Source organism: Cinclus cinclus, chromosome 27, assembly GCF_963662255.1.
Source record: "Cinclus cinclus chromosome 27, bCinCin1.1, whole genome shotgun sequence".
Classification (NCBI taxonomy): Eukaryota; Metazoa; Chordata; class Aves; order Passeriformes; family Cinclidae; genus Cinclus; species Cinclus cinclus.
In genome coordinates, this window is record NC_085072.1 from 5,254,883 (window position 1) to 5,280,582 (window position 25,700).

The following is a 25,700-nucleotide window of genomic DNA, read 5'->3' on the forward strand; positions in this document are numbered from 1 at the left end:
TAAAACTTGATAGCCAACTTTTAATCAAATCAAGAGTCTGAACAAGACAAAAAGCAGCACCAGCTCTAGAGCTTGGTTTTGCTCCCACTGCAGCCACATGTGATGTGGGACCTGACTCAATTTCCTCAAGCAAAAGAAGGGATCCCTCACATCCAAGACTGCCCTGCACAAGGCATGGGGAGGATAGGAGCTTAATGGGCCCAAACTACCATCTTCCATGCCTCAAAGTTTGGCTAAAATCAACTGAATTGTGAAGGAAAGATGGAGATTGTTGCTGGGAAGAAAAGAAAGGAGGGACACCAGAGCTGCTGTATCAACTTTGTTCAGAGAACCAGGCTAAAACCCACAGAACATCACCCAAACTACTCCTTCTGCACAAAGTGTTTCTTATGACAGTTTTCTAACAAAAGTATTCTGACTTCTCATTTGAAATTACACTTCCCTTAGAAAAAGTGACCTAAAAAAGGTTAAATAACCCCTCAATAGCTGACATGCAACATGAAAATAAAAATCAGGAAAAGGGTCATTACCACTTGTATTTAATTGCAAAAATTAGAAACTTTTTATTCTTCTTACATACAAATATCATTTATTTACATACTTTACAGGCTTTTCCCATGTATTTACAAAGTTTGCAATATATTAAATTAGGACCATCCATAAAATTCTGCATTAAGTGCATATTCACATTCTTTTTTTTTAATCCATCACTGAATTTAGTGTTCAGCATTGAAACAGTCTTTATGCATATATAGCTTTGCTTCCCAGCACCTCTGAGCCTTTAGAATGTGTCTCCCTTCCCCAAGACAAGGAGATAATGCTAAAAATAAATCACCTGCCATTTGTTTGACTCTCCAAAGCAAAGGGAAGTCCAGCATCTCCCTTGTCAAACTCAGCAGGACACTAAGTCTGCCCTTTACAAGGAGGAGGTTCCTGAAGAGGAGGATGCCTATAAAATTTACCAAGAGGAGAAAGTTTGGTTTGCAGGAAGCAAAAGCTCTTTGTGCACCCACTAAAGTGGCCTCACCCCAGGAAGTGTTCAGTTCTCCTGGGGGCCACGGGGCTGAATGTGGGCCTGGGGTGTGTGGAAAGGAAACTTCCCTCCTGGAGGGAGGGAACAAGGGGGTTTCAAGGCAGAAGGATCCCCTTTTCTGAGACACTGGTGTTTACAGAGCTCACATCTCTACCATAAGATGCTCTCCTGCTCACCACCTCCTCCTGCTGCTGCTGGAGCCCAGGAGGCCATGAGAGAAGGGAGGTGCTTTGATCCAGCCCAGACAAACCAGCTTCTCCTCCAAAACATTGCAAAAACAGGCCTGGTGGGAGAAGCTGAACTCTGAAGACTCATGGGAAATCTGACTCAAAGCTCTCCAGGGCCTTGCAAAGGGACCCCTCAGGGGAATCAATGTGTGCAGTAACAGTGGGCAGGGAAAAAACTGAAAAGGAACAAAGAAAGGAAAAAAAAAAAAAAAAAGAATCAATAGAAACTGCCAGCTTGGCTCCCTTGGGGGCCACTGATTTCCGGGTACTGAAGTAAATCAAAATAATCCTTTCTCTTCCTTTCAGTTACCCTGAGTTCAGGACTGACTGACAGCACTGTCAGTGACCCCTGCTTTGGGGAGCAGCTTTAAACCATGATCCTCCTGCCCAGCTGATGGGGACAGCCCATCCTTCCAGCCTGGCAAGTGCAGAGGTGACTCCTCCTCACCTCTGCCCGCTGGGCTCATGGGCAGTACCGATTTCTGGTGTGGTTTCAGAGCAGCTTTGCAGCCTTTGGGATGTGGGATGAGGAGGAATCAATCTCCCAGCTCACAGGCAATGAGCTCTGAAGCCCACAAAGGGATTTTAAAATGTGTTGACTGGGAACCCACGTGAGCTGGGCAGAGTGGGAATGGGAGATTGTCCAAACCATCACAGAGAGTGCAAAAGGTGAAGGAGACCACAGTGGGACACCCCCTCTGTGACTCATCTGATCATGGCTGTGAAATCTCAATAGCTGCAGGAACAGCCCTGTTCTCCCCAGTTCCACCTCACCAGGCTCCCTAGCGAAGTTCTGCAGCCTTTCCAGGGACTCTGTGAAGCTGGAGCTCTGACTGTGGAAGATGACCAGGGCTTAACTGCAGTAAAGGTATCAAAACCTCCCTTTGGCCATCCCAGTTTTGCCATTGTGGCCCCACCTCCGGGTTTCCCACTGTGGATCCTCGCTCGCCCTGGAATGTGGAAGGTGTGAGCACCGCTCCTCTGCCAGCTGGAGACAGGAGCTGCTCTGGCAGCTGTGCTGCAGACTGGGGCTCTGCACTTCAGCCAAAATCGGCTCTCTATCAGCAGAACTGCCCTCCTGTTTTAGTTTAGCAGCTAATTCCTTACAGCTTTTGGAAGAGGAAGAGAAAATATACCGGAGAGCTTAAAAACAAATGATGTAAACTCCAAAGGGAGTGAGGTTGGGACATATGCAATGTATCGCTGAGACAGAGCTGGAAACTTATGCAGAGCCCATAAAGTGCACTTGGAAGGCTGCTCTGCAAACAGGCCAGACTCACCAGCTCCTGTCCAACCAGCTGCAAGTCTTCGAGGGAGAAGCACTATGTGAGAACACTTCTGCTAAACAGGCATATACCTGCCCCTTCCTCCCCCTCCTCCTCCCAGTCCAAACAGCAACTGTAAATAGATCCATTTTCTCTGCTTCTTCCCGAAAGAGCCAGACAGCCACAATGGCTTAAGTGTGACTCTCAAAATCCAGGCATTTCATAGACACTTGGGAATTGTCTCCGCAGCTCTTTTACAAGTTACAGTCAAGGACACTTAGCAGTGACAGTGTCACCAACCGCTGCAATCTCAGCAAGAATGGCTCCAGCAGCATCTTTGAGCAAATGCTTTATAAAAATGGGTCAGATACAAAACCAGTAAGAGGTGAAGAAACCTTGTCCGCCTTTGAATTTGATTTGAGAAGCTGCCAAAGTGTAAATAGCAACAGTCACTAATGAGGCCCTAATTCTGCCATCACTGAACTCCCAAATTTCCATTAACTAAGACTCAGGCGTTAAGAGGAGGGAGGGGAGTGGTGTGTGTGTGTGTGTGTGTGTGTGTCTTGGCATGTACAAGATTGAATGTAGTGTCATGAGTGTGAAATACACTCCAAGCAGTGAGAATACTAATGGGTGTTTTATTAGTCCAATTCCCTTTAATACTTTGTAACAAATTATATTAGTCCCTTTCTATCCTGAGAGAGCCAGACTCTCCCCCCTTTGGTTCTACTAGATCTGGTGTGTGTCCAGCACCGAAGGCCATGCACAGACTGACACAGGTGCTGAGCTTGTTCACATTGTTTTGACAGGAGAAAAACAAGGGTTATGCATAGAAATGTTTGTAGTGTCAAGGCCTCAGACTTAATTCTTTGGAGCAGGAAGTGTCCTCTGCCTTATTCTTGTATAGGAGCCAGACTGGTCATCCCACTTGGCAGCTTTTGTCAGATCCTAATCATATTAGCACAATGTTTGCTCCCATTCTCCTCAAAAACAAAGGCTGAGCAGACATTTTCCCAGTCCGTCATTTTACATGTACCTAACATATTTACAGAGAAAAAGGCTCCTGCTCCTGAGAACAGAGTTAACTCCCTGTCAACCAAAACCCCTCCCAACTCCATATTAACAAGTGTGAGAGTATGTCCTGAGCTCCAGCCCTGGCCTATGAGTTCAGCCTGACACATCTGTAAATGATCTTCAGCAGTGGGATCAGACCCAAAGGATCAGACTTGGAAGGGACCGGAGCATCCGCAGCCTGCAATCACCGAACCCGAGCCTCTCTCAGGGCACTGGAGACAGCACAGCTCCAGCAGCAGGAAACACGCAAAGGCAGCTTGGAAAGGACCCAGGAAAAACCAACGTTCATTCTGAAGACAGAGTTCCAGATCTGGAACGAGTCAATGGAAAAATATGCCAGGGAAGAGGGCGGTTTCAGGTGCTCCCAGAGGTACCGTGGGCTGGGAACGCAGGCAGTGACTCCAAAAACAAGGAGCAGCTGAGAATGGCTGTGCAGCCCTTGGTGTCTGAGGTGAAAGTTGGACAGAGCTGCTCTCTCCCAGCCCCAGCTCCATCCAGAACTTCAGCACTACCAGCACCATACTAACACATGTGTTGGTCTTTTTGCAGGAAAGGAAGAGGAGGTGAAGAAAAGCACAGTTACCATTTGATTCACTCACAACCTGCTGACAGAGAGCTGCAGAAGGGTCATCACAACACACAGAGGCCTGAAGGGATTCTTTTGGTACAAGAAGGACTAAGTGGGTGAGAGTTTCTGCCCTCAGGCTCAAGGCTCTCCCCAGCCCAGGGGCAGGAGCCAAGATCAGCTCTGCAGGGCTCACACAGCTGCAGAGTGAGGGAGAGCTGGGACACATCACCAATTCATTCCCTTTATGGAACTGGCCTGACTACACAGGCTCAAAGCTTCCTCCTCAGGAGGAATGTACGCAGAAATGTCACACACCCCATCCACTCCTAAACCCCCCAGGAAGTTTCAGAAGTGCCATAATCCACAAAGAACACAAGGTGAATCTCATCCTGAGAAATCCATCTGCTGCTCCTGGAAAAAAAACCCTTTGCTGAAAACCCAGGGCTTACCTGAGGGGACAGGGAGGGTCATAAATAGCTTGAGTTTCTCCCAAAATACATTTGAGGAAAGGCAAAGGATTACCTCAGGGGTCAGGAAAATAGTCATTTTTAAACACTGTAAACATGCAGGGTGGCAAAGCTGCCTGCCCCAGTTGCCCCGGCTCGCTCCTCTCAAGACGTTGCCTTGGCTTCAAAGCTGAAATTCTTCTTGTCCTAGGAACAGCTTTGTTTTCACACCCCACCATCCTTAGCTGGCAGCTCCATCACAAATCACTGCTGGCTCTGTCCCTCTGGCCATGAAGCTCATTGTCCAGTGATCTGTGCTAGCATAACCTTGGGAAGAGGCAACAGAGAGGCTCGGTTAGATGAACCCATCCTTAATTAGTGCTCCCATTTCCCACAAAGGGATGTGGTCATGCTGGAGGTCTTTGGAAAGACACTTCCCTCAGTGGGCACTGTGTTTGTAATACCCATTGTGTACCCACACTGCTCAGCTTTGAGCATCCCCTGGTAGCCCAGTCTTGGGTGTTCCAGGCCACACACTCCCAGTCCAGGAGGATCATTCCCTGCACTCTGACAAGCAGGCACACACCAGTCTGGAGGTGACAAGGGCACAAACCACCATCCCAGGTGTCAGACAGGTAAGACCCAGCTGGAAGCAGTCTCCTGATTCCAAGGGCTCTCCCAGTCCCTGAACACCATAGCTCTGGTACTCACCCAAATCCCCAGCTTCCAGCTCCACCTTGAACACTTCACAGTGTCCTCTGCACGAGTCCAGAGGTGCAACAGTCAGGGTGAACTGCCCACTTCCAACAGCAAACAGGCTGTGCAGGCTGTAGCTCTAGGATGGGAAGAGAGGATTTCAAAAGCCTGGCCAGCTTTCCTTGGCTCTGTCTGCCCAAAGCAGGGGCAAGTCACTGCCCTGCAGGCAGGTGAGACAGAGCAAACAACATGTTTGCTGCTCCCCCAGTTACCAGCAGATCACAGAATCTTAGTTGAGGTCAGCTGCATACAAGGGCCCTCCTCTCCTTCAAGGCAAGGCTGGGCCTGCACATCCCCAAAACTCAGGAAAACACAGAAGAGGAGATCAGGCCAGAAGCCTGAAGTGTCTCAGAATGAGTGAGACTCCCTGCCAGGAACAGCTCCTAAACACAGTTCTGCCCAGCTGTGCACAAAAGGACCTCACCCAGCCATAGAGCAAGGCCAGACACATGAATGGAGCAGGCAACGGGTGTTGGAACAAGGTGATCTTTAAAGTCCCTCTGTTTCTGTGACATCTCCAGCTGCCAAGGGAGATGGGCACAGGGTACCTCCTGCCCCAAACTAGACACAGCTGCTGGGAGGCACAGCCACCTTGAGATGCCATTTTACACAGAAATGGACAGAAACTGATACAACCCCAAATGCTCCTTTTCAGGACTGCATCAGCTAAAAATACCCTGCAAATCCCACAAAAATTCAGAGCTGCTGGGAGACAACTCACAGAGAGGAAGAGAATGTCTCTGGAATTAATTTCTCACCTTATTCCCCAAATCTGGATGGCGGATGAGGAAGCAGCTCTCCAGGGACACTGTCTTGGGGAAGGACCGCAAAGAGGAAGCAGAGAGAAATTCCTGCAGAATCCAAGATTTATTCACAGCCTTGCTCCTAAACAAACCAGCCCATATTTAAGAATCATCATGATAATGTTTGCATTTAAAAGCTACTTCCCAGATAAAAATTTTGCCAAACATTCATGCTTGAATAACAGCATGACAGACTAGCCCTGGGAGCCAGGAGCAAAGTTCAACCTCAGGCTCTAAACCTGTGCTCCTTCCCACTGTCCTCTGGACTCCTGCACCAGGACTATGTAAAGAGGGAACAAACAGATCCTGATGGATACCTGAACTTCATTTCCCTCTCCTTTTTCCTTAAAATAATCCAAGCCATTGACCAGATCCATTAATTACGAAAGATGCAGAGAGGTGGCATCAGACACAGCCATAACTGAAAACCCACATGGCAAGGCTATTCTCTAGACCAGGAAATGCAACTGAAAAAGGCCAGTTGGGGCTTGTTATTTTTACATCCCTGTCTAGGGAGCTGACATGATTAATTCTTCTGTATTCTGACCATCCCTCTACCAGTAGGATCTTAGAGGTCTCTGCCTCTGAGACCTTGGAGAGCTCTGAGTTGTTCATACGTCTTGTGCACACTAAAGGCTTTGGCAAAGAGCTTTTGGTTAACAGGGGCAGGATTAGAGCTGGCTCTATTTTCTGCACAAGACCAAACACAAATTGCAGATTCTTTGACTTTCCATTACTTCTCATGTTTGCATTAAGTCATGGCATCTCGTCTCAGCCAGCACCACTGAGAAGACAGAGGTGATAGAAATATGAACCAGTGGCTTCAAGTGATCAGATCACAGCCCAGATGATTTACAGCCTGAAGAACAGGATCAGGCAGTCCACAGGACAATTTTATCTTATAATGGGGATAATACCTGGAGACCAAGCTCTCTATTTTTAGTGCTGAAGGCTTGTCCTCAGAACAAATCAGTGCCAGCAAGTAGAAGCATCCTGTGACCCACTCCTGTACACCTTCCCTCCAGTTAACTGCAACTTGCAGGCACTGGTGGTACACACAAGCAGAGCCTGAGCACCCCTGCAGAAAGGATGTGTCTATCCATCACATGTTTTGCCTGACTCACCAGGGAAAGAAAAATGGGCAACCCCATAATTCAGCTGAATTTTCTTCTATTATAACCTCTGCCAGTTCTGGATCCTGAGACTGAAAATGCTTCAGCTCTTCATAGGAGAGATGCTGCCCTGTCTTAAAGAACAAGAAACAAAGATAAAAGCTGTGCCCCCAGAGTTGCTCCCTGCTTCCATTTACCTCCCACTAGAAAACATCCAAGAGCAACAGCCACGTGGATTGCTAAGTGTCAAAATACAATGATCATTAGTCAGAGGAGCAATGCAGGGAGCACTCTCCACCCACATTTTTACACTGGGGTGAAATGTCTTCTTAGAGACATGATCTGAATGAGCAGTTTGAGTTCATGGGTGAAAATACTGGGCAGGGGTTTTGGGCTCGTGCTGTTCAAGAGTTTGGAATCATCACCCAGCCTCACAAATCCCTGCATTACCTTGATTAGAAAAGGCTGATAGCTCTGGAGCTTTTCTGATAGCTCTGTGAAGTCTGTCACTATCTGAAGGCTTTTCACAGCAGAACAGACTGTGCAGTTTGCGGGAAGTGCAGAAGTGTTCTGTCTGCAACCTGCTGCCCACCAGTCCTGGCATTCTGGGGAGCAAACAAGGGAAACCTGTTTAGTGAGACCAAAAATGGAATGGAAAGGAGAAAAATTCAATTACAAACTCATTATCCCTAACATGAAACACTGAGATTCCTTACGGTTTATGATAGCTGTAACTCAAAAGGAAGAAGCTTCACCAGGCAGGGAACTGGAGGGAATGCTTCCAGCACATTTTGGAGATACAGCTAAAGGCTGTGAGCAATTGGAGAGCTTATGGAAATTCCACTTCTCTGTATATGAGGCATACAGAACCTTCCATGAGCAACAGAAGGATGGCAACCATCGTATGTAGTGTAATTAAACTGAACCAAGTCCATAAGCAAAAGAGCAACCCAAAGGTGTTATCAAGGAGTTAACACCCAGTAAACAAAAAAGATCCAGGTTGGAAAGAGTAATTCCCACATGGTTAGCAGTGGTGTCATGAACCCTGCTAGGACATACCTGAAATCATCACCCTCCCCTTTTCCACTGTGCTAATTTAGGAATAGTTTGTCCCAGACAATGATTGCATCAGGCTCTGATGTGCAGAAGATGCTGGGGAAATGTCCCATTTCACCAAGACACGCTGCTGCTGTTTTCAATCATCCCATGCCTTGACTTGAAGATGAAATGGGGAGAAAAGTCCCAGCATGAGCAACCCCTGGACCACAGCCAGATTAATTTTAAATTCCAAAAGTTGTTGATACACCACCATCAGCTGAACTGACCTACAATGAACACTGCATATGTTTACAACTTCAAAAAGTCAATTTTTACACGAAAACACAACTTGATGTCTATATCCGGCCCCCCTCCTCCAACTTAACAGATCTCCCAAAAAACCAAAGAAACATTAAGAGAAGGGACTTGTTGCAGCAGGCTATGATCAGGAAAATGCTGAACACCCCATGCACTTCTATGCTAAAGGATGTGCAGAGCAGCCACCACACTTGAAAGGGTGGGGCTCTAATTTACAGAATCACAGAACCACATGAAGATCAAACTCCAGCTCCTGGCCCTGCACAGAGATATCCCAAACTCCCACTCTGTGCCTGAGAGAGGTGTCCAAACTCTCCTGGAGCTCTGGCAGCCTTGGGGCTGTGCCCATTCCCTGGGGAGCCCAGGCAGTGCCCAGCACCCTCTGGAGGAAGAACTTTTTCTGATATCCAGTCTAAACGCCCCCAACACAAATTTTATATTTGGAGATACAGCAGCAGGTTGTGAGAAATGGGAGAGCTTAATGGAAATTCCACTTCAAACACAGATTTTGTGGTAGTGACAGGCCTGGTTCTGCAGCATTAATCCAACAGGAAAGGCTTAACTTGGGCAGTGGCAGCAAACTCATCCCAGGCCTGATCTGTCAGGGTGGGTCAGGAAAAACCCAAAGCCTGGGAAACATCTCACGTGAAATATGCAGGGATCTGTCCTCACCAGCAGGCCCACCCTGCCCAGCACATGTGAAAACAGCTCCAAAGCCTCCTGGACATTGCTGCAGGCAAACTCAGGAAACAGACGGGGTGGCAAAGGGAGAGAGAAGAGTGAAGTCTGGCTGAAAAAGTTAAGTTGGGAAATAAAGATGCACAGCAGCTTTTTTTGGGGGGAAAAAGACCACGCAAAAACCTGCCTGTCACTGCCACTGCAATTTCCAGCCACGCTCAGACTCCTGTAGAGTTAAGAAGGGATGAAGAGCACTTCATAGGAGAGCTCTTGTTTTATTCTCCCCTCTGACATCTGCAATAGGCCACGAGGAATGTTACAAAGGATTTATGTTCATTGGGACATAACAACAAGGAGCAGACTGGGATTCATTTTGCTTCTTTCTTGCTGAGTATTTCCAACTCCCAAATGCTGCATTTCCCACCCTACTGCTGGGATATGGACTGAAAGGGATCAGGATATAATTCCTAGTCTTTTTGGAAGACACATCTACACTTCTTTCAGGGAAAGGGGGAAAAAAAGGCAAAACAAAGTGTAAAATCCTTCTTGCAAGCAGAAGTCCTACTCCCATGAGAAACTGCTCCGATGTACTTTCCCTCCCTGCTCACAAGAGAAAAAAGAAAATCTTTGTTCCACTGCCTGTAGAAAGCTTCAGTTTTATAACAAAAAAACTCAACTCACAAAAAACAGCTGGTCAGTGACAGGAAACAAAAGGCTGAAAGATCTCACCACAGAAAGGGCAGTCGCTGTGAAGAGAACATCTCTATGGTTTGTCATCAGACAGGGCGTAGCAAGACTGTAATTTCTCTCTGGGCAAAACTCAGAAACCTCATCCCTAAGCATTAAGCACAGTTCTCCCCAAATTTTCCCTCTGGGCTCAAGGCAGTACCCCATGGAACAGGATGCTAATCAGCTTGACAGTACAGACCTTGATTCCTCTTTTGAGCCAGGCTGGGATATTTGCATTCTCAATTGCTCAATTCAGGAGGTGATTTCTTTTCCCCATGAATAACCAGAGCAGAGCACTGGTTGAGACGCATTTCAAATGCTGCAAGTGGGGTTGCGGGATTTTTTTTTTTTTCCCCCTAGTAATTAATCTTTTAGATTTATTGTGGAGGGTGTTAGCCTGTACACCAGCATGTGTGTGACTGGCATGACAAGTACGGGCAGCGCCTGCCCTTCCCAGGGAGGGCGGGAGGAGAGATGGTGCACAGGAGGAGTCAGCTGCCACTGAGGACCGGGGCAGGATTTTACCCAGGATGCCGATTTTGTCTCCTTACCCTCCCTGCATTCCTTTTACATTATCACCCTGCCTGCCCAGACACCCTGGGGATTGTTCTGCTGGAAGTCGAGCTGTCTGTGCACACACACGGCTGCTCGGGGATGCAAATGGAAGATGCTCTTTTCATCACAGCACAACCCTCACACCACGGTCCCATCCACACACTGGTGCTGGGCGTGGGCAATTATCCCTGTGGAGCTGGAGTGCAGGAGAGCAGCTGTAGCAGTGACACATCCAACTATCAATTACACCACAGAAGCGTGGCCAACTTCTCTCTGCTTTCTCACCCTTTTTTGAGGGGCAGCCTTCAGTTTGTTCAACAGAACTTCAGTTCCCCATTGGCCATAACCTCCTAATATTTCCTTTTATGTGTTATTATTTCTTCAAAACAAGAGCTGCCTTCTCCCTCGTGTCAGGAGAGCCCCTAGCAGAGCCAGGGCTGGGACTTTCAGCTGCTAACACAGCGCAGACCAAGAGATAACAATCTTCATTTAAAACACATCTATGATTAATGCTGCAAGGAGTTTATGACTCTACTTTCCACTATGCAGAAAAATAATTTTCAAGTCACCATCAATTTAAAATGAGTACCCCGCCCTTCTTGGCTGCTTTTACAGAGGATCTCCCAAATTTTTGGCTGCCCCCAGCACTAGAAAGGGGTGTGTGCGCACAGCCCCAGAGATGCTGGGTGTGGATGATCAGATTGCAAACTCAAGGCTCCTGAGAAGACCTGGCCCCGCTTCTGCCCATTGCAGCAAAGCAAATTAACTTATGGAAACTTGCCCACATGGATCTGAGAGCAGGATCTCAGCAAGCCCTGTTTTCTCTAGGACCATATGGAAGGTGCAGGATCAATCTGCCAGTGCAGCAGGTTCAAAGGCAAGCCTCTAGCAGGGGGAACTTTTGTTCCTGCAGGATACAGAGCCATGGGCTGCTCCTGACCCTAACAAAGTGTTCAAAACACAAAACCTCCTGCTTGTAGCACTGCAGGTGCTGAGGCAGTTTGCTGGCTCCCCACCAAGCTGGTTTGCTCCCTAGCACTCAGGGCTGCAAGCAATCTCCACCAGGCAAGTTCCACCCGGTCTGCACAGGGAAGTCTGGTCCCAGGGAAGACCCCCAGGTGTGTTGTCCATAGGGACTGTTGCTGCCGTCACCCACAAAAACTGGAAAGAAACTCCCCAGAGGACTGAGCAGTTCCACATCCTGCAAAGGCTGGTTCCAAATCCCAGATTCCTCTTTCTGATGATGAGATTATTTCCCAGACCCACCAAATACTTCACTGGGGCCAATCCTAGGAATATTCAAGCAACTTCAGCAAGCATTGGATGAACTCAGGGCTCCCAAGAAAGGCTGTGCACTGAATACTCCCCTGACATTGCTCTGCCCTTTCTTGTAGGTCCATTGTACAAACCTGGGTGTTTCATTAAAAGGGGATTCTGCCCCACTCAGGTGAGATCCCACCTGCAGAGCTGCCTCCACTCAGGGACCACAACACAAGGATGCAGAGCTGCTTGAGTGAGTCCCAAGAAAGCCACAGAAATGCTCCAAAGGCTGGAGCCCCTCTGCTCTGGAACCCAGCTGGGGCTGTTCATCTGGAGAGGAAAAGGCTCTGGGGAGACCTTAGAGCCCCTTCCAGTGCCTAAAGGAGATCCCAGAGAGCTGGAGAGGGATTTGGGACAACGCCTGGAAGTGTAAGGATGAGGGGGAATGGCTTCCAGTTTCAGAGGGCAGGGATAGATGGGATATTGGAAAGAAATTCTTCCCAGTGAGGGTGGAGAGGCCTGGCACAGGGTGACCAGAGAAGCTGTGATTTCCCCATCTCTGGAAGCATTCAAGGCCAGGATTGATGGGGCTTAGAGCAACCTGGGATAGTGGAAAAATTAAGGCATCAATTCATGATCACAATCTATGACACAGGTAAATCCCATCATTCTAACTTTACAGATGTAGAATTCCAAGCTCTGTAGTTACCAGGTGGCAGAGTTTGGAAGAGGTATTTGGAGCACTGTGTTGCACAAGCAATGTTTCCCAAACTCCATCTTGCTGAAATTCTTCACTAGGCTAAAAATTAATTTGATCATTTATAATGTCATGTCAAAGGCTAAACTGATGGGTTCTTAAGTTAGGCAGGAAACATAAGGATTATTAATTACAGCCTGTGAGTTCTGGTTAAGGACTGCATCACAGTGGGGTTTTAAATACATACTACTAAGACTGTCCCTGTTCAGCACAAGATCCTTACCCCTCCCTCATACTGAACTCTTATTGTAGCTCTGGGTATACTGAATACATTTATGCCATGAGAAGAAAATACCTCCCAGTTTGGTTCACAGCATTTTTAGGAACAGCTAGGAACAAAATAACAGCTACAAAAAGCCTCATCAAGAACCCCTTTATTGTTGTTCTGGGTAGAAGTCAACAGCTTGAAGAACTACTCGTTCATCTCACTAATGGGTAACGGCTGCTCCACCAGCCCAGGGATCATTAGTCAACCTCGAGCAAAGCATAAAAATGATTTTGATCCAACGAGACATTGTGAAATCAAGTCTGCTGAGCTGAGCCCAAGAGGAATTCACAGTCCACTGGGGAAAAAACATTATTTCCATGAGAAATCTGCACCTACCAGCCTCAAAAATGGAAGGCAGGGACCAAGCTGCCAGGAAAGCATCCAAAGTCCACTCCAGCTGCACCTCTGGTTACCTGCCTCAGCGACAGCTTGTGCTACATGAGCAATCTGCCTCAGAGAAACAGCTTTGGAAACAAATCCGTCCCAGCTGCTGTCACCTGCCTGATGGTGGCCTCAGCCTGTAAAAGGTTTGACATGTCTGTGTCACAAGAGGGCTCTGCCAGGCTGCTAAATGCCTCTGCAAGAGGCCAACTATGGCAAATGCTCTTCCCAGGGAAGTGAATCCAAAGTAAGAATTCACTCTGCAAATGAGGAAACAAGAAATTTTGGAGGCTTCACAATACAGAAGTAAAAGGAAGAGCATTTCACGTTCCACATGGTTTGGAGGTAGTTTACTGCCAGCAAACTCAAACAGCCCACTGCCTGAACCAAGGCCAAAGTAACAGAGTATGAACAGCTTGGCACCACCCTGCCCTGCAAACTCAGCCCTTTTTTTCCCCTTTGAACGAGCCAACACATGTCTGCTGGTTGCTCTCAGGTTATATCATAAAAGGGTTGTTTACACACACAAAAAATAAGATAAACTGGCAGCTATCCAGTGATGGGAGAGAGCCCTGCACATGCTGTGACCCACAACCACTTCCAAATGCTTCAGCCCCAAAGAGAATGCATAAGAACATGCATGAAAACAAGAGCAAAAACCAGCTCAACTTTGCTTAGGAAAAAAAAAGTACCATCCTTTGAGAGCAAGAGAGGCAGCAAGTTAGAAATCAGATCCTGCCTTACCTCCCAAGCAGCCTTACTGTGCAACTCTCCATTCAGAGTAGGCCTATGCTCCTTGGGCTCAGGAATCCCCGAGCCCCATGGGTCAGACAGAGCATGGGCTGCAAAGCCCATGGGGAAAGGCTAGGTGAACACCTGGGTGCTCAGCTCCCAGGGAAAGGCTAGGTGAACACCTGGGTGCTCAGCCCATGGGGAAAGGCTGGGTGAACATCTGGGTGCTCAGCTCCCAGGGAAAGGCTGGGTGAACACCTGGGTGCTCAGCCCATGGGGAAAGGCTGGGTGAACACCTGGGTGCTCAGCTCCCAGGGAAAGGCTGGGTGAACACACTCTCAAGAAGCAGTAAGTCTCTGTGCAAGGCAGGCATGCTGGATGCTCTCCTTCTGCACAAAGCTGTGCCAAGGATTGAAACACTCCAAGGCTAGAGTGAGAGAAGCATGAGGAAAAGTGTTTTGCCTGCAAAGGGTTAAGATCAGTGAAGAGACAGGAGCTGGCCAAGTGCCAAGGCAAGCCTCCAGCTAAACCCAAGGTGGGCCAGCCAAGAGGCAGAGGCTGCTGCCCTCTCCCAGTAACCAGCTGCTGTCCTCCCCCAGTTACCCAGCCTGCTGTGACCCATCCCCACAAATAGCTCTGGCACCCAGCAGGCTTTAGTAACACAGTGACAGGCCATTTACAAGGTGTTGCTAAACATTGCTCCTCCAGCTGGGCTCCTTTCTTTACAATAATTACATATAAACCCGTAAACATGATTTTAGCCCTCTCGGTCTAGGCAAAAAGGGGTATTTAACACTTCTTCTCCAAGCTGGGGATAACTTATACAAGATCTCTTCCAGCACTGAGATCCAGGTGTGCTTTTGTCTGATTTCAGGTGTGCTGAGCAGTTACTGACCCAGCTGATTCTGGGCTGTGCAGGATGAGTGTGCCCAGGACTAAATGTCATTATTAAAAGCAAAGCTGGATTTTCCTCGAGGTCATTACAACCCCTCCTGCCAGTACAACGTGCAAATTGTCACACTGGGCCACACCCTGTTCCCCACTGACAGACCTGCTCTGCTGAGGTTTTTGAGCTGCAAGGACAGCTTACCACAGGCAGACACACGAGTTAATGTGACAGCACCTTAATGCTCTGCTCATCACATCATTGCATGGCTGGCAGGGAACAGTTACGAACCAGATGACATCAAAAATCACATTTAGACATTAACAAAGCTATAGGGATGACACAGTTGTGAAGGGAAGAAAAACCAAGTAGAACGACCAACAGTTTAAAACCAGTGTGGTTTTAAAATTTCTGTTAAAAGAATACAAAATCTCTTTTCATTTGGCTTTACTGCAGACTTTGACAGCTCCTATATTATTTCCCAATGCTTGCAGGGGAGAGAGGAGCACTTGTATCCCTATTTTGCACCAGAAAACTGAAACACAGAGGGAATTGTCCATCCCAGTCTATGTGAGAAATTAATTCAGAATGAGAATGCACAGATCCTACTTTTTCCCTGGAATAGCATTAGATAGCAGTGAGTTAACCCATGTGCCCATGAAAATACACAGTGTTCCTTACAGCAGGTAGACCCAGAGGTCTGACAGCCTCTCTGGGGTTGTAAATGAAGGGCTGATGTGCCAAGAGCCATAGGCCTGGAGCAGCCAACGTGACCAGGGCTTTCACAAACTCTGCATAAACACCAGCTCAGGAAGAGCAAATGCAAACCACATTTCCACAGACCTTTTCCCCAGCCACAGAGACCTTGCTCTGGGAAAACAGCTGGAAGAGAGGCACAGACCCAAGGGTCTAAGAGTCAGCTATCAAGGAACAAAGGGTGGGAACATAAGGTTTAATATGGGGATTGATCCGGGGGAAAAAGTCAGCAAGAAAGAGAGCACAGAGACAGGCAAAAAGGAAATTTACTTTGGACTCAATCTTATAAACAATGCAAGATATTTTTGTGAATGTTGCTCCTCACCTCGGCTGCTCAAAGGTCCACCCACAGCCACTGACAGACAGGCAGCCCTTGTCACCCACAGCACAGCTCTGGGGTGGAAGGGACAAGGATGGAGGGCAGGTCACCATGAGCAGGAGGAGTGGGGAGCACATCCTGCACCTCCCAACACCTCACCACCACTCTGACCAGAGCTTTTGGCTCTCAGGGGAAACCCAGCGACTGAGCTTTCCTTGTTCTGCAACACAAACCTGGCTGCTCAGCCCACACCTCCCAGCAGACCTGGCTCCAACCTCAACCCTGGACACAGGAAAGCTGTCCCAAGGCTCAGGAGGGACAGCACAGCCCAGGCACAGAGGAAGGAGCCAGACCAGCGTGGGCTGGGCCGTGTCCACTCCGCGGCAACGCGTGCCAGCACTGCCGGTGGCCACGGCGGCCTGCAGCTGACAACAGGGGGCTTTCAACAGGAACAGCCCGAGCTGGCTTTGAACTGGTGCCTGAGCACAGAAAGCTCCATCCTCAGCCCCCTCAAAATTTTCTTCCCGGGACCGGTGTAGGGAAGGGAAGAGGAGTTTGTACATCAAGTCCCTTCATTAGTGGTTTTGTCTGCTGCTCAGGCGCAGTGCAAACATCCATTCTATCTCATTAATGCCTATAAATATCTCCAAGGGATGCCAAGAGGGTGTGACAGACTCTTCCATGGTGCCCAGCAAGAGGATAAGGAGCAACAGCCATGAACTAAAACACAAAAAGTTCCACCTCAACATGAGGAAGAACTTCTTTCCATGGAGGGTGGCAGAGCACTGGAATAGCTGCCAGGGAGGTCAAGTCTCCCTCTCTGTACACATTCCAAAACCACCTGTTCCAGGTGACCCTGCCCTGGCAGCTGGGTTGGACTTAGGTGAACCTGCATAGGTCCCTTCCAACCCAAACTATTCTGGGATCCTGTGATCAGAGAACACCAGACCTGCCTGCAAGGCCTCCTCCTGGACATAACACTCTCATCAACAAATAAGACACAAGATGCAGCTTTACCCCTTCCCTTCAGAGGACCCCAAGGTCAAAATAATACAACACACACAAAGCAGGGCTGAAAGAGCTTGGGAGAGCATTCAGCCCCAAGCCATGGAACTCCGTTTTCCAGATCCCTGCTGGATGGCTTCACCAGTGTCCTCTAAGCAGCAAGCTGTGATGGTGACAGCAGTGTCACTGGGACAGTGTCAGTGGCTGCAGCTGCCTGCTGGGAAGCCAGGACACGAGGGATTCCCACAGGAACCCAGCCAAGGTTCAGGCTGGGTGCTGCACTCTCCCATTCAAATAGCAGGGTCTTGGCCAGTTCCTTTCACTGAGGCAGGATCAAAGTCACTCCAACCAACCCCAGCCAATCTGTTAATTGGGGCATGCTGTGGCTTCTACCACAACCTAATTCTGTGGAAAGAGAGCAGGAACTGCCTCCCCCCTCTCCTCTTTTCCCCAGAACTGGATTGCTGTCCACCCTACAGCTCATCACTTCTGAAGACTTACAGGACTCACAGAGGCAACAGGGATTTTATGTGCATTTAAATAACAACACTGCATCACTCCTCTCCATCCATCCATCCATCCATCCATCCATCCATCGTTCCATCCTTCCATCCATCCTTCCCTCTTCCCCTGTCCCTCTGGATGTTCTTATCATTCAGATGGTTTTTCCAAAGGAAGGCCAGAACTGATCCTGCTCTTATTTATCATTACAAGAAGATGCTCATGGTTTCAGGCACCCTTGCCCTACAAACCTTTAGCTGTGCCAAGGAACCTCCCTGGGCTCTTCTCATCCAAAGGGACCCTGTGGTATCTGAAGGAAGAATCTGTCAACTTTCTGGGCAAAATCTGACTGAACAAATACAATAGAACCACAGAATGGTTTGAGTTGGAATGGACTTTCAAATTCATCTTGCTTCACCCCCTGCCATGGGCATGGACTCCTCCCACTATCTCAGTGTGCTCCAAGCCCCAACCTGGCTTTGAAAGCTTCCAGGGATGGGGCAGCCACAGCTTCTCTGGGCACCCTGTGCCAGGACCTCCCCACCCTCACAGGGAATGACTTCTTCCTAACATCCAACCTGCCCTCCTTCAAATTTGGGCCATCCCCCCTTGTGCTGTCACTCCTGTCCCTTACGAAAAGTGAAATGAGCATTAAAATTCCCATTGGATTCCATCTCAACACAGCAGCAGGGGGATGTTCACCTGTGGAAAAGCTGGAATGCAGTAGATAAGCAGGCTCCTACTGTCAAGTGCTTATCAGAGCCATCTCCTCACCTTTGTTTTCACTCCCAGAGATATCCCAATGTACAAGGAAGAAGAGGAACAACTGGGGATACCCCACTCCACCCTTACAAATTGGAATCAACAGAAATCCCATGTCATGGGAGAGGGAGGGAGGGAATGCAGAATAGTGCTGGCATTTCAGGGAGCCCTTTTTAGCTCTGGCAGGAAGGTCAGAGCCAACACAGACAACTCCAACACAATGAGGTGCCCAAGCTAAATATAAACTTTACAAGGGCACGGCTACAGGAGTTTGTTTTTACAGTGACCCACCAGACCAAGAACATTGTGCCACATCCCTGCTCAAAATAATTTACAGCTTTATCAACACTGACAGTCTTTGTGTTCCAGCAGAGGCAGAGACCAGGCTTGCACCCCTCTGCCAGTCTAAAGTCAGTGAAATGATTAACCAAGAATGAGAAACAGCCAAACTTTTCCATTTCTATTATGTCATTCTAGGAAAATCTATGATGTTGCTCTCCTGTGATGGGATCACCTCACAGGGAACCCTTATCTGACTTCCTCACACACACACACACTGCCCTTAATGTCATGTAAACACAACAGCACTCAATCCCCTAAGCCTTTCCCAACATGCCACTTGGCAAAAACCCCTTTTCCTTAAACCAGGCCTCAAGTTGAGGTTTTTACACTTTGCTCACAGATGGCAAGATTTGGTTGAGAAACTTGGTTTTGCCTTACTTAGAAAAAACAAGAAAAGGTGACATTTCCCCAGCAGAGCTATCTCAGTTCTGGCTCTCAGAAGTGCAAAGATTTCTAGAGGAAAGGGAACTCTTGTGGAAGAAACACCCAAGGTGTTAAAAGCAAGGAAAAGAGAATGTGCAAGAGCAAAATTATCAAGTTAGAGATAAAATATGCTCCAGTTCCAGTGAAGCTAGAACTCAAGGATGCTATTTTTAAGTACAGCGGTAGGAAAAGAGAAAACCTTGATGCCAAGCCAGCAACACATTTGTGGTGCCCTGGAGACGCTCGAGTGTCTCCAGGGCTGGTATTTAAGTTGGTATTTCGTGCTAGGCTTATGTTACAGCAGGGAAAACATTTCCTTACTCTCCAACTTGTACTTCTTGGCAATGGGCAGGGAGAGCAGCCGGATGTGCCCGACGAGGGAGCCCCAGGCCTGGGCTCTGGAGAGCGGCGCTTCGGGAGGCAGCGGGTTGTAGGGCTGGATCACCAAATACACAGTCAGCAACACCAAGCCCAGGGTGAGCAGACCCTGTGAGGGAAAACAGGCACAGAATTAATCACACTGCAGGGAGCTGAGGTGTCCTCACACCAGACATGCCTTCTGCTGGTATCAAAGGGCTGTGGCTGTGTACCACAACATGAACACTCTTATTTCTGCTGTGTCTCCTCATTCAGCTGCAATGCTATTTATGTACACAGAACTGTCACCCAGTTTTATTATTATGGCTGTCCAAGGATGAAATTAAGCAGCCTTCAAACCCAAGCCACATAAACAACTCTGTTCCTGTATTTTAGCACTGCAAATAATCCAGAGTGAGATCAGTCAGGATTATCTACAGACAGTTCCTTTTCCTCCCTACCTAATAAAATAAAATTTGCACTCCTGGCATGCCTCTTGCACAAGGAAAACCCTGTGGTTTTTGCAAACATCCGTCAAGCCTCGCAACACTTTGGCAGAGTTGGCACCAGCTCCCTCCTCCATAGAGAATCCCAAATAAGCCTTCAAGAGATAACATGACCCATTTCTCCCCCTGGCCAAAGTCAAACTGAATCAACAGCAAAAACAAGCACAGAAGCTGAAAGTTCAAATTTGCAGCTTCCTGATCTCCTGCCTCATTTTACAGCTTTTTATAGGACATGAGGAAGAGAGCTTAATTTTTTTTTTCCAAATAAAACCCATTGCAATGGATTTGTAGGATGACACTAAAGTATTACTGAATATTATGTCAGTGGGAAGATTTTCAGACTTGAAGCAAACATCTGGTCAAGAGGAAGGTGTCCTGCCCATGGCAGGGAATTGGAACTAGATGATCTTTAAGATGTCTTCCAACCCAAACCAGTCTGGGATTGAATGATCTCAAACCTATCTAACAATAGCATCCTTTCACCCACTTTGCAGAAGTTTTTACATAATCTTTTAGTTAAGGCTTTTAAGACATTTTTCTACCATCAAGCATGATGATAATAATAGGTTTATTTAATAGACCAGAAGGAGAATAAAGACATGTAGAAGTTTGTGGCAGGGTCAGAAACAGAGCCATGTTCACTTCATTACTCAACCCTGAACTTCAAGAATCTCTTTCCTTCCTTATATTTTCACTCAGGATGCCAACACTAAGAATCTTAGTCTGAAAGCTCAATCCAAATCTCATTATTTAATAATTTATGGGAGAGGAAGATGTTGACAATGTAAATTTACAGCACACATGAGCAATTCCAAATCTTGAGCAGCTGTCTCCTGTTCTCAAAGCAGCTCAAAGCATGAAGGAAGGAAGCTACACTTCACAGCTTTTTAAATAAAGATATTGGAAAATTCATCAAGAAAATGCAATGGGAAATAAAAAGCTCAGGTGCAAAGGAGAACCCTGACCCTCAAATGCTGTGTTCATGCACAAAAGTCATCTTACCTTGTAGAGAGCCACTAAGATAGGGTACCGTGGAGGGCCTCTCTGGGGCTCGTTTCTTTCCAAGAGTTGCTTGATGAACTTCTCAATGGCTTTTTCTGACATGCCACACTGGTGGCCAGTCTGCCTCACCAGATCAATGGTCTCAGAGAGCTTGTCATAGATGCTGAGCTCGTTGGCAGAAAGCTCCATGGCCTCCGAGGAGAAATCCCTGAGGAGAGATGGGGTACGTTAACAGGAATCAGCTGTGGCTGCACAACCCAACAGCCATCCCAGGAATGTGGCAGTGCCCAGGAGAGAAGGAAAGCTCCTCTGGAGCAAGACTGCTCCCAGTCAACAGCACAACATTGAGCTGCACTGCTAACAGTCTCTGCTGGCTCAGGATCTCCCGCTGACTCAAAGAAGCCGTGAAATTTCCTGACAAGAGCAGAACCGGCTGAGATTTGCAGCTTATGTAAATGAACAAAGCTTCCCAGAAATCAATGAAACTCCATTTATTCATCTATTCCAAATGAATCCATCCCGTAAAGCAATTGCTCACCAAGTACAAAAGCCAACAATACAAAGCTGATCATCACACGCAGCAGCCCCACTAAGCCCTCCTGAGCTACAATTTCAGCCGCTTATTTCAACCGAGATTTGTTTTCATTAAATCCCCCGTCAGCAATAGGAACAGGACAGAGAAACAAACAGAATGTGTGGGGCAAAGTTTGGCAGTTTACAATTTGTTTAAATTTTCGCAACTTAATGTCCAAGCCAACTGATTATTGAGTAACAGCAACGTGAGAGCAGCTGCTCTGCAGGCAACAAAGCCCCCACCTCCTTTCCCAAGTTTGCCTGCAGGTCAGAGGTGCCACAGAACTAAATATCCCAGCAAGAACTGCATTTTGCTGAGTGACAAAATGGCATTTGAAAGCAAATTATTTCTCACTTATAAGAACACACCCATGAGAGATCAACATAAAGTTTCAAAAAAAAAAAAAAGTATATTCCTCTACCACTTCCACTCTGCCACAAAGGCCTCTTTGAGAGCAGCTGATGGGCTCAAGAAAAGATGTAAAAAAATTGCTGGATAAGGTGCAAGCTGCCAATGAGAGAATCACGTTGTAATAATTTTTCCCATTGCCTGGGAAAAACACTGGCACTGCCTGGTCTGTAGAGCTTTGCTTTGCCTCCTTTCTGAGCTGGGTAACACTAACCTGATCAAACTGGGCCAGCTGGGAGGGAGTTTAGCAATGCTCTGCCCTGAGAGCACAGCCTGAGGATCATCACATAAAAACACAAGAAGCACGATGGATAATCACAGCTGAAAATTGTAATGACGCCCCTGTCCCCATTTTGCTCTAATTTCCTGGCCCCAGGAACTAGTTCATGAATCTACTTCATGCAATTCACCGCTTTCCTCTGCAAATTCTGTCCCTGCACTGTGAGATCTGTAACTATTCACAGGGCTCTGCACACACCTCCCAGCACAGCCTGCCTGGGAAACCACAGAGCTGCTCTGCTCACCTGAGCACACACTGACCAGCCCTGAGTAACAAGCCACTTAAAATTCAATTTGCTCAGCTGTAATTTGTTCTGGCTGCTCTCATAGCACAAACCAGCCATAACTCTATGTATGGATAGAACAAGAGACATGATACATCTCAGATCTGAACTCTGATTTGCCTTTAAAGAACAAGTCTCCCCCCAAACCACGGGGTCCTACAAGTCACAACTCAAGCAAGGGCAATTTTAATATCTTCTTCTTAATGCAACACTGGAGTGTATTTTGAAAAACCCCCAGGTTTCATGGGACTACCAGCTTCAGCGATTGCTCCTCTCCCCACAAGATCCCCCCGTTCTACCCTTGCACACTTGTTCATGTGGTCACATGGAACATCAGATAAGGGAAATTATTTGGCTGAAAAATAACCCCAATTTGTTTGGTCAGCAGCTGCCTAAGCATTCAACTCGGGCAGTTAATGTCAGATATATTAACATCAGTGTCAAATTTCTAGCCACAGCCATAGAAACACCAAAAAGGTAAAAATGCCAAATTAAGAACATACTGCACTGCATTGCTAGGTTAGTTAGCTCCTGGCTCTCTTCTACTGACATTGCTTGCGTTCCATGCAAATATTTGTCCCAGATCTTGCCACCTGAGCAGTCCCATGGGCAAGCAAAGCAGGTTGGGTCAATAATGCCTCATATTAACCTCTCAAAGACAAGGACTTTTTCTTCTCATCTGTAAAGCACCTGCCACGCACGTGACAATAAAAACAAGCCATTGCTTTACTAACTCTTTCATTCATGCAATACCCTGATTCCTGGAACAAGCAAGAGCCAGCACATCTGCAGGATATTAAAGGCCTTTTTTCCTCCTTTCCAGCTTTTCTGGTTACTCTAGTTGCCTTGCCACTGTAAGTGGTGTAGTAAGTGGTCTGAAAGATTATCTAGTGTCCTCTGGCTCCCAAATGTCAAAGCTTTCCTTCATGAAGCTGTCCCATGCAGAATTCCAGCAGATTCAACAAGCTTCTCCTGCTTGCAGGATCTGCCTGGAACCACTCATAACAAACATCCTCACAGAAATGCTGTCAAACACTGTGGTTTCCCCTTTTCCAAACAACAGAAAAATCCTGCTAAAATACAACACTGAGATATATCCCAGGTCCCAACCCTCTTCATTTACATTCTACTCTGAGCAAACACCTTTGTAGACAAGTCCTGTAAATCAGACACTAAAACCCCAATCCAGCTCCCTGACAAATTCAAGAGTAACTCAATCCTCCGGCTAGGAAATACAGCATTATGCTCCCACATTGTTGGGAGAACAGACGAGGCCTTAAAAACAAACAACAAGCCATTATTTATTTCCCTTTGTATCCCTCCGATACAACCGATAAAACAGTAACAACAGGCTACTGTAGCCTCTCTGCCACCACACACACTGAGCAGGGCTCATCTCTAGCAAACCCTTAGAGAGAGGCCTCTGAAATGAGGAACCCATGTGTTATTCTGGTTTTTTATGAACTCCACCACCCTGGGGGGAATCAGCAGCTCTCTCCACAAATAGAAACAGTGGTGGCACTTGGCTTGCAGCGTTTTCACCCCAATGCCCAGTTCTGCCCACAGACCCCAGGGTGCTTAATGCAAGGCTTTAGAAGGTAAATATTGATACAGAAACGGTGCTGGAAGAGTCTTTAAAAAGGAAAGCTTGCTCGCCTCGCTGGTGAACCTACAATGATGCACATATATATAGATATAAAAATATACTCCCATCTGCTTTAACACTGTTGATGCCGCCTCCCTCGCCCTGCCCGGAGATCAGGTCCCAGTCTTGCGCTGAGGGACCCTCACCCAGCCACAACCCCACGGCCTCGCCCGTGCTCCTCTGAGGCAGAGCAGCCCCAGCCAGGGGGTTAGTCTCAAAAATGAATCGATAAACTGCAGCAGGACACCCCCAACCCCCGCGTCCGGCTCCGGCCTCCACCAGCCGGGGAGGACCCGGCCGCGCTCGCCGTGAGGGGCCGCGCTCCGCGACCCCCGCCCGCGCCCGAGGCCTCACCCCGCTCGCGTCCCGCCCGGCGGCTCCTCCCGCTCCGGCTGCGGCCCCGCCCGCCTCGTCCGGCTCCAGCTCCAGCTCCGGCTCTGGCTCCGGCTCCAGCTCCGGCTCTGGCTCCGGCTCCTCCCGCGGCGGGGCGGGCACGGCCCCGGCTTCCGGCTTCCGGCACGGCCCGGCCCGCGCACCGTCCGGGGAACCGGCACCGCCCGGGGGGGGGGGAACCGGCACCGCCCGGGGAACCGGCACCGTCCGGGGGGGGAGAACCGGCACCGCCCGGGGAACCGGCACCGCCCGGGGGGGGGAACCGGCACCGCCCGGGGAGGGGGAACCGGCACCGCCCGGGGAACCGGCACCGTCCGGGGAACCGGCACCGCCCGGGGAGCCGGCACCGCCCGGGGGGGGGGAACCGGCACCGTCCGGGGGGGGGGGGGAACCGGCACCGCCCGGGGAACCGGCACCGTCCGGGGAGGGGGAACCGGCACCGCCCGGGGGGGGGGGAACCGGCACCGCCCGGGGAACCGGTACCGTCCGGGGGGGGGGGGGAACCGGCACCGCCCGGGGGGAGGGGAACCGGCACCGTCCGGGGAGGGGGGAACCGGCACCGTCCGGGGAACCGGCACCGCCCGGGGGAACCAGCCCTGCTCGGGGAATCAGCGTTGCTCGGAGATCGCTACATCGCCCAGAGAACACTGCCCGGGACCCCTAGACTGCCCCGGGAAACCCAGCACTGCCCAGGACTCCCAGCACCGTGCTTGGCCCAAAGCCTCAACAGGCAATCCCCCAGGACTGCACCAACACCTGGCCCTTCGCTGGCCCAAACGCCCCTCAGGGCCCCCCAGCCTCCCCGGTACCTCCCAACACACACATCCCTCCCTGCTGGCACCCCCCAATGTCCCACTGAGACTCCCTGCACGTGTTTCAGTCCAGAATACGGGGACTCCCTTTTCCAGCATCCATCTCGGTCCGTGATTATCCTCAGCCCAGACCAGCCTGAGCCCTGGATCATCAGAGCTCCTCAGCACCCCTAAGACCCTTCCCAGCACCCATCTGAGCCCAGAAATACCTTGAGACCACCCCCAGCAATTGCCTGACCCTGTCATTACACAGAGACACTCCACCAGTACCTACCTGAGCCCAGAAATACCTTGAGACCACAGCCCAGCGCCTGCTCGATCCCCCATCACTCACAGACCCCCCCCCCCAAGAAACACCCCACCAGCCCCTTAAGACATCCTACACAGCACCCACATGAACCCTCAGCATCTTCCTGAGCCCACAGCACACCCAAGACCCCCCAGAA

At 48.8% G+C, this 25,700-nt stretch overlaps 1 protein-coding gene across 1 annotated transcript; it reads right to left on the reverse strand.

Annotated features, from left to right (window-relative positions):
• Positions 1-535: 535 nt before the first annotated feature.
• C27H6orf89 (chromosome 27 C6orf89 homolog) lies at positions 536-24,434 on the reverse strand. The gene is made up of 8 exons (XM_062509550.1): positions 24,404-24,434; positions 20,860-21,067; positions 19,316-19,481; positions 7,735-7,889; positions 7,297-7,418; positions 6,128-6,254; positions 5,325-5,448; positions 536-4,940 (listed from the first exon to the last, which is right to left on the reverse strand). Exons 2-8 carry the CDS (start codon positions 21,046-21,048, stop codon positions 4,855-4,857), a joined length of 969 nt encoding a protein of 322 aa, XP_062365534.1. The 5' UTR covers positions 21,049-21,067; positions 24,404-24,434; the 3' UTR covers positions 536-4,854.
• Positions 24,435-25,700: the final 1,266 nt, after the last annotated feature.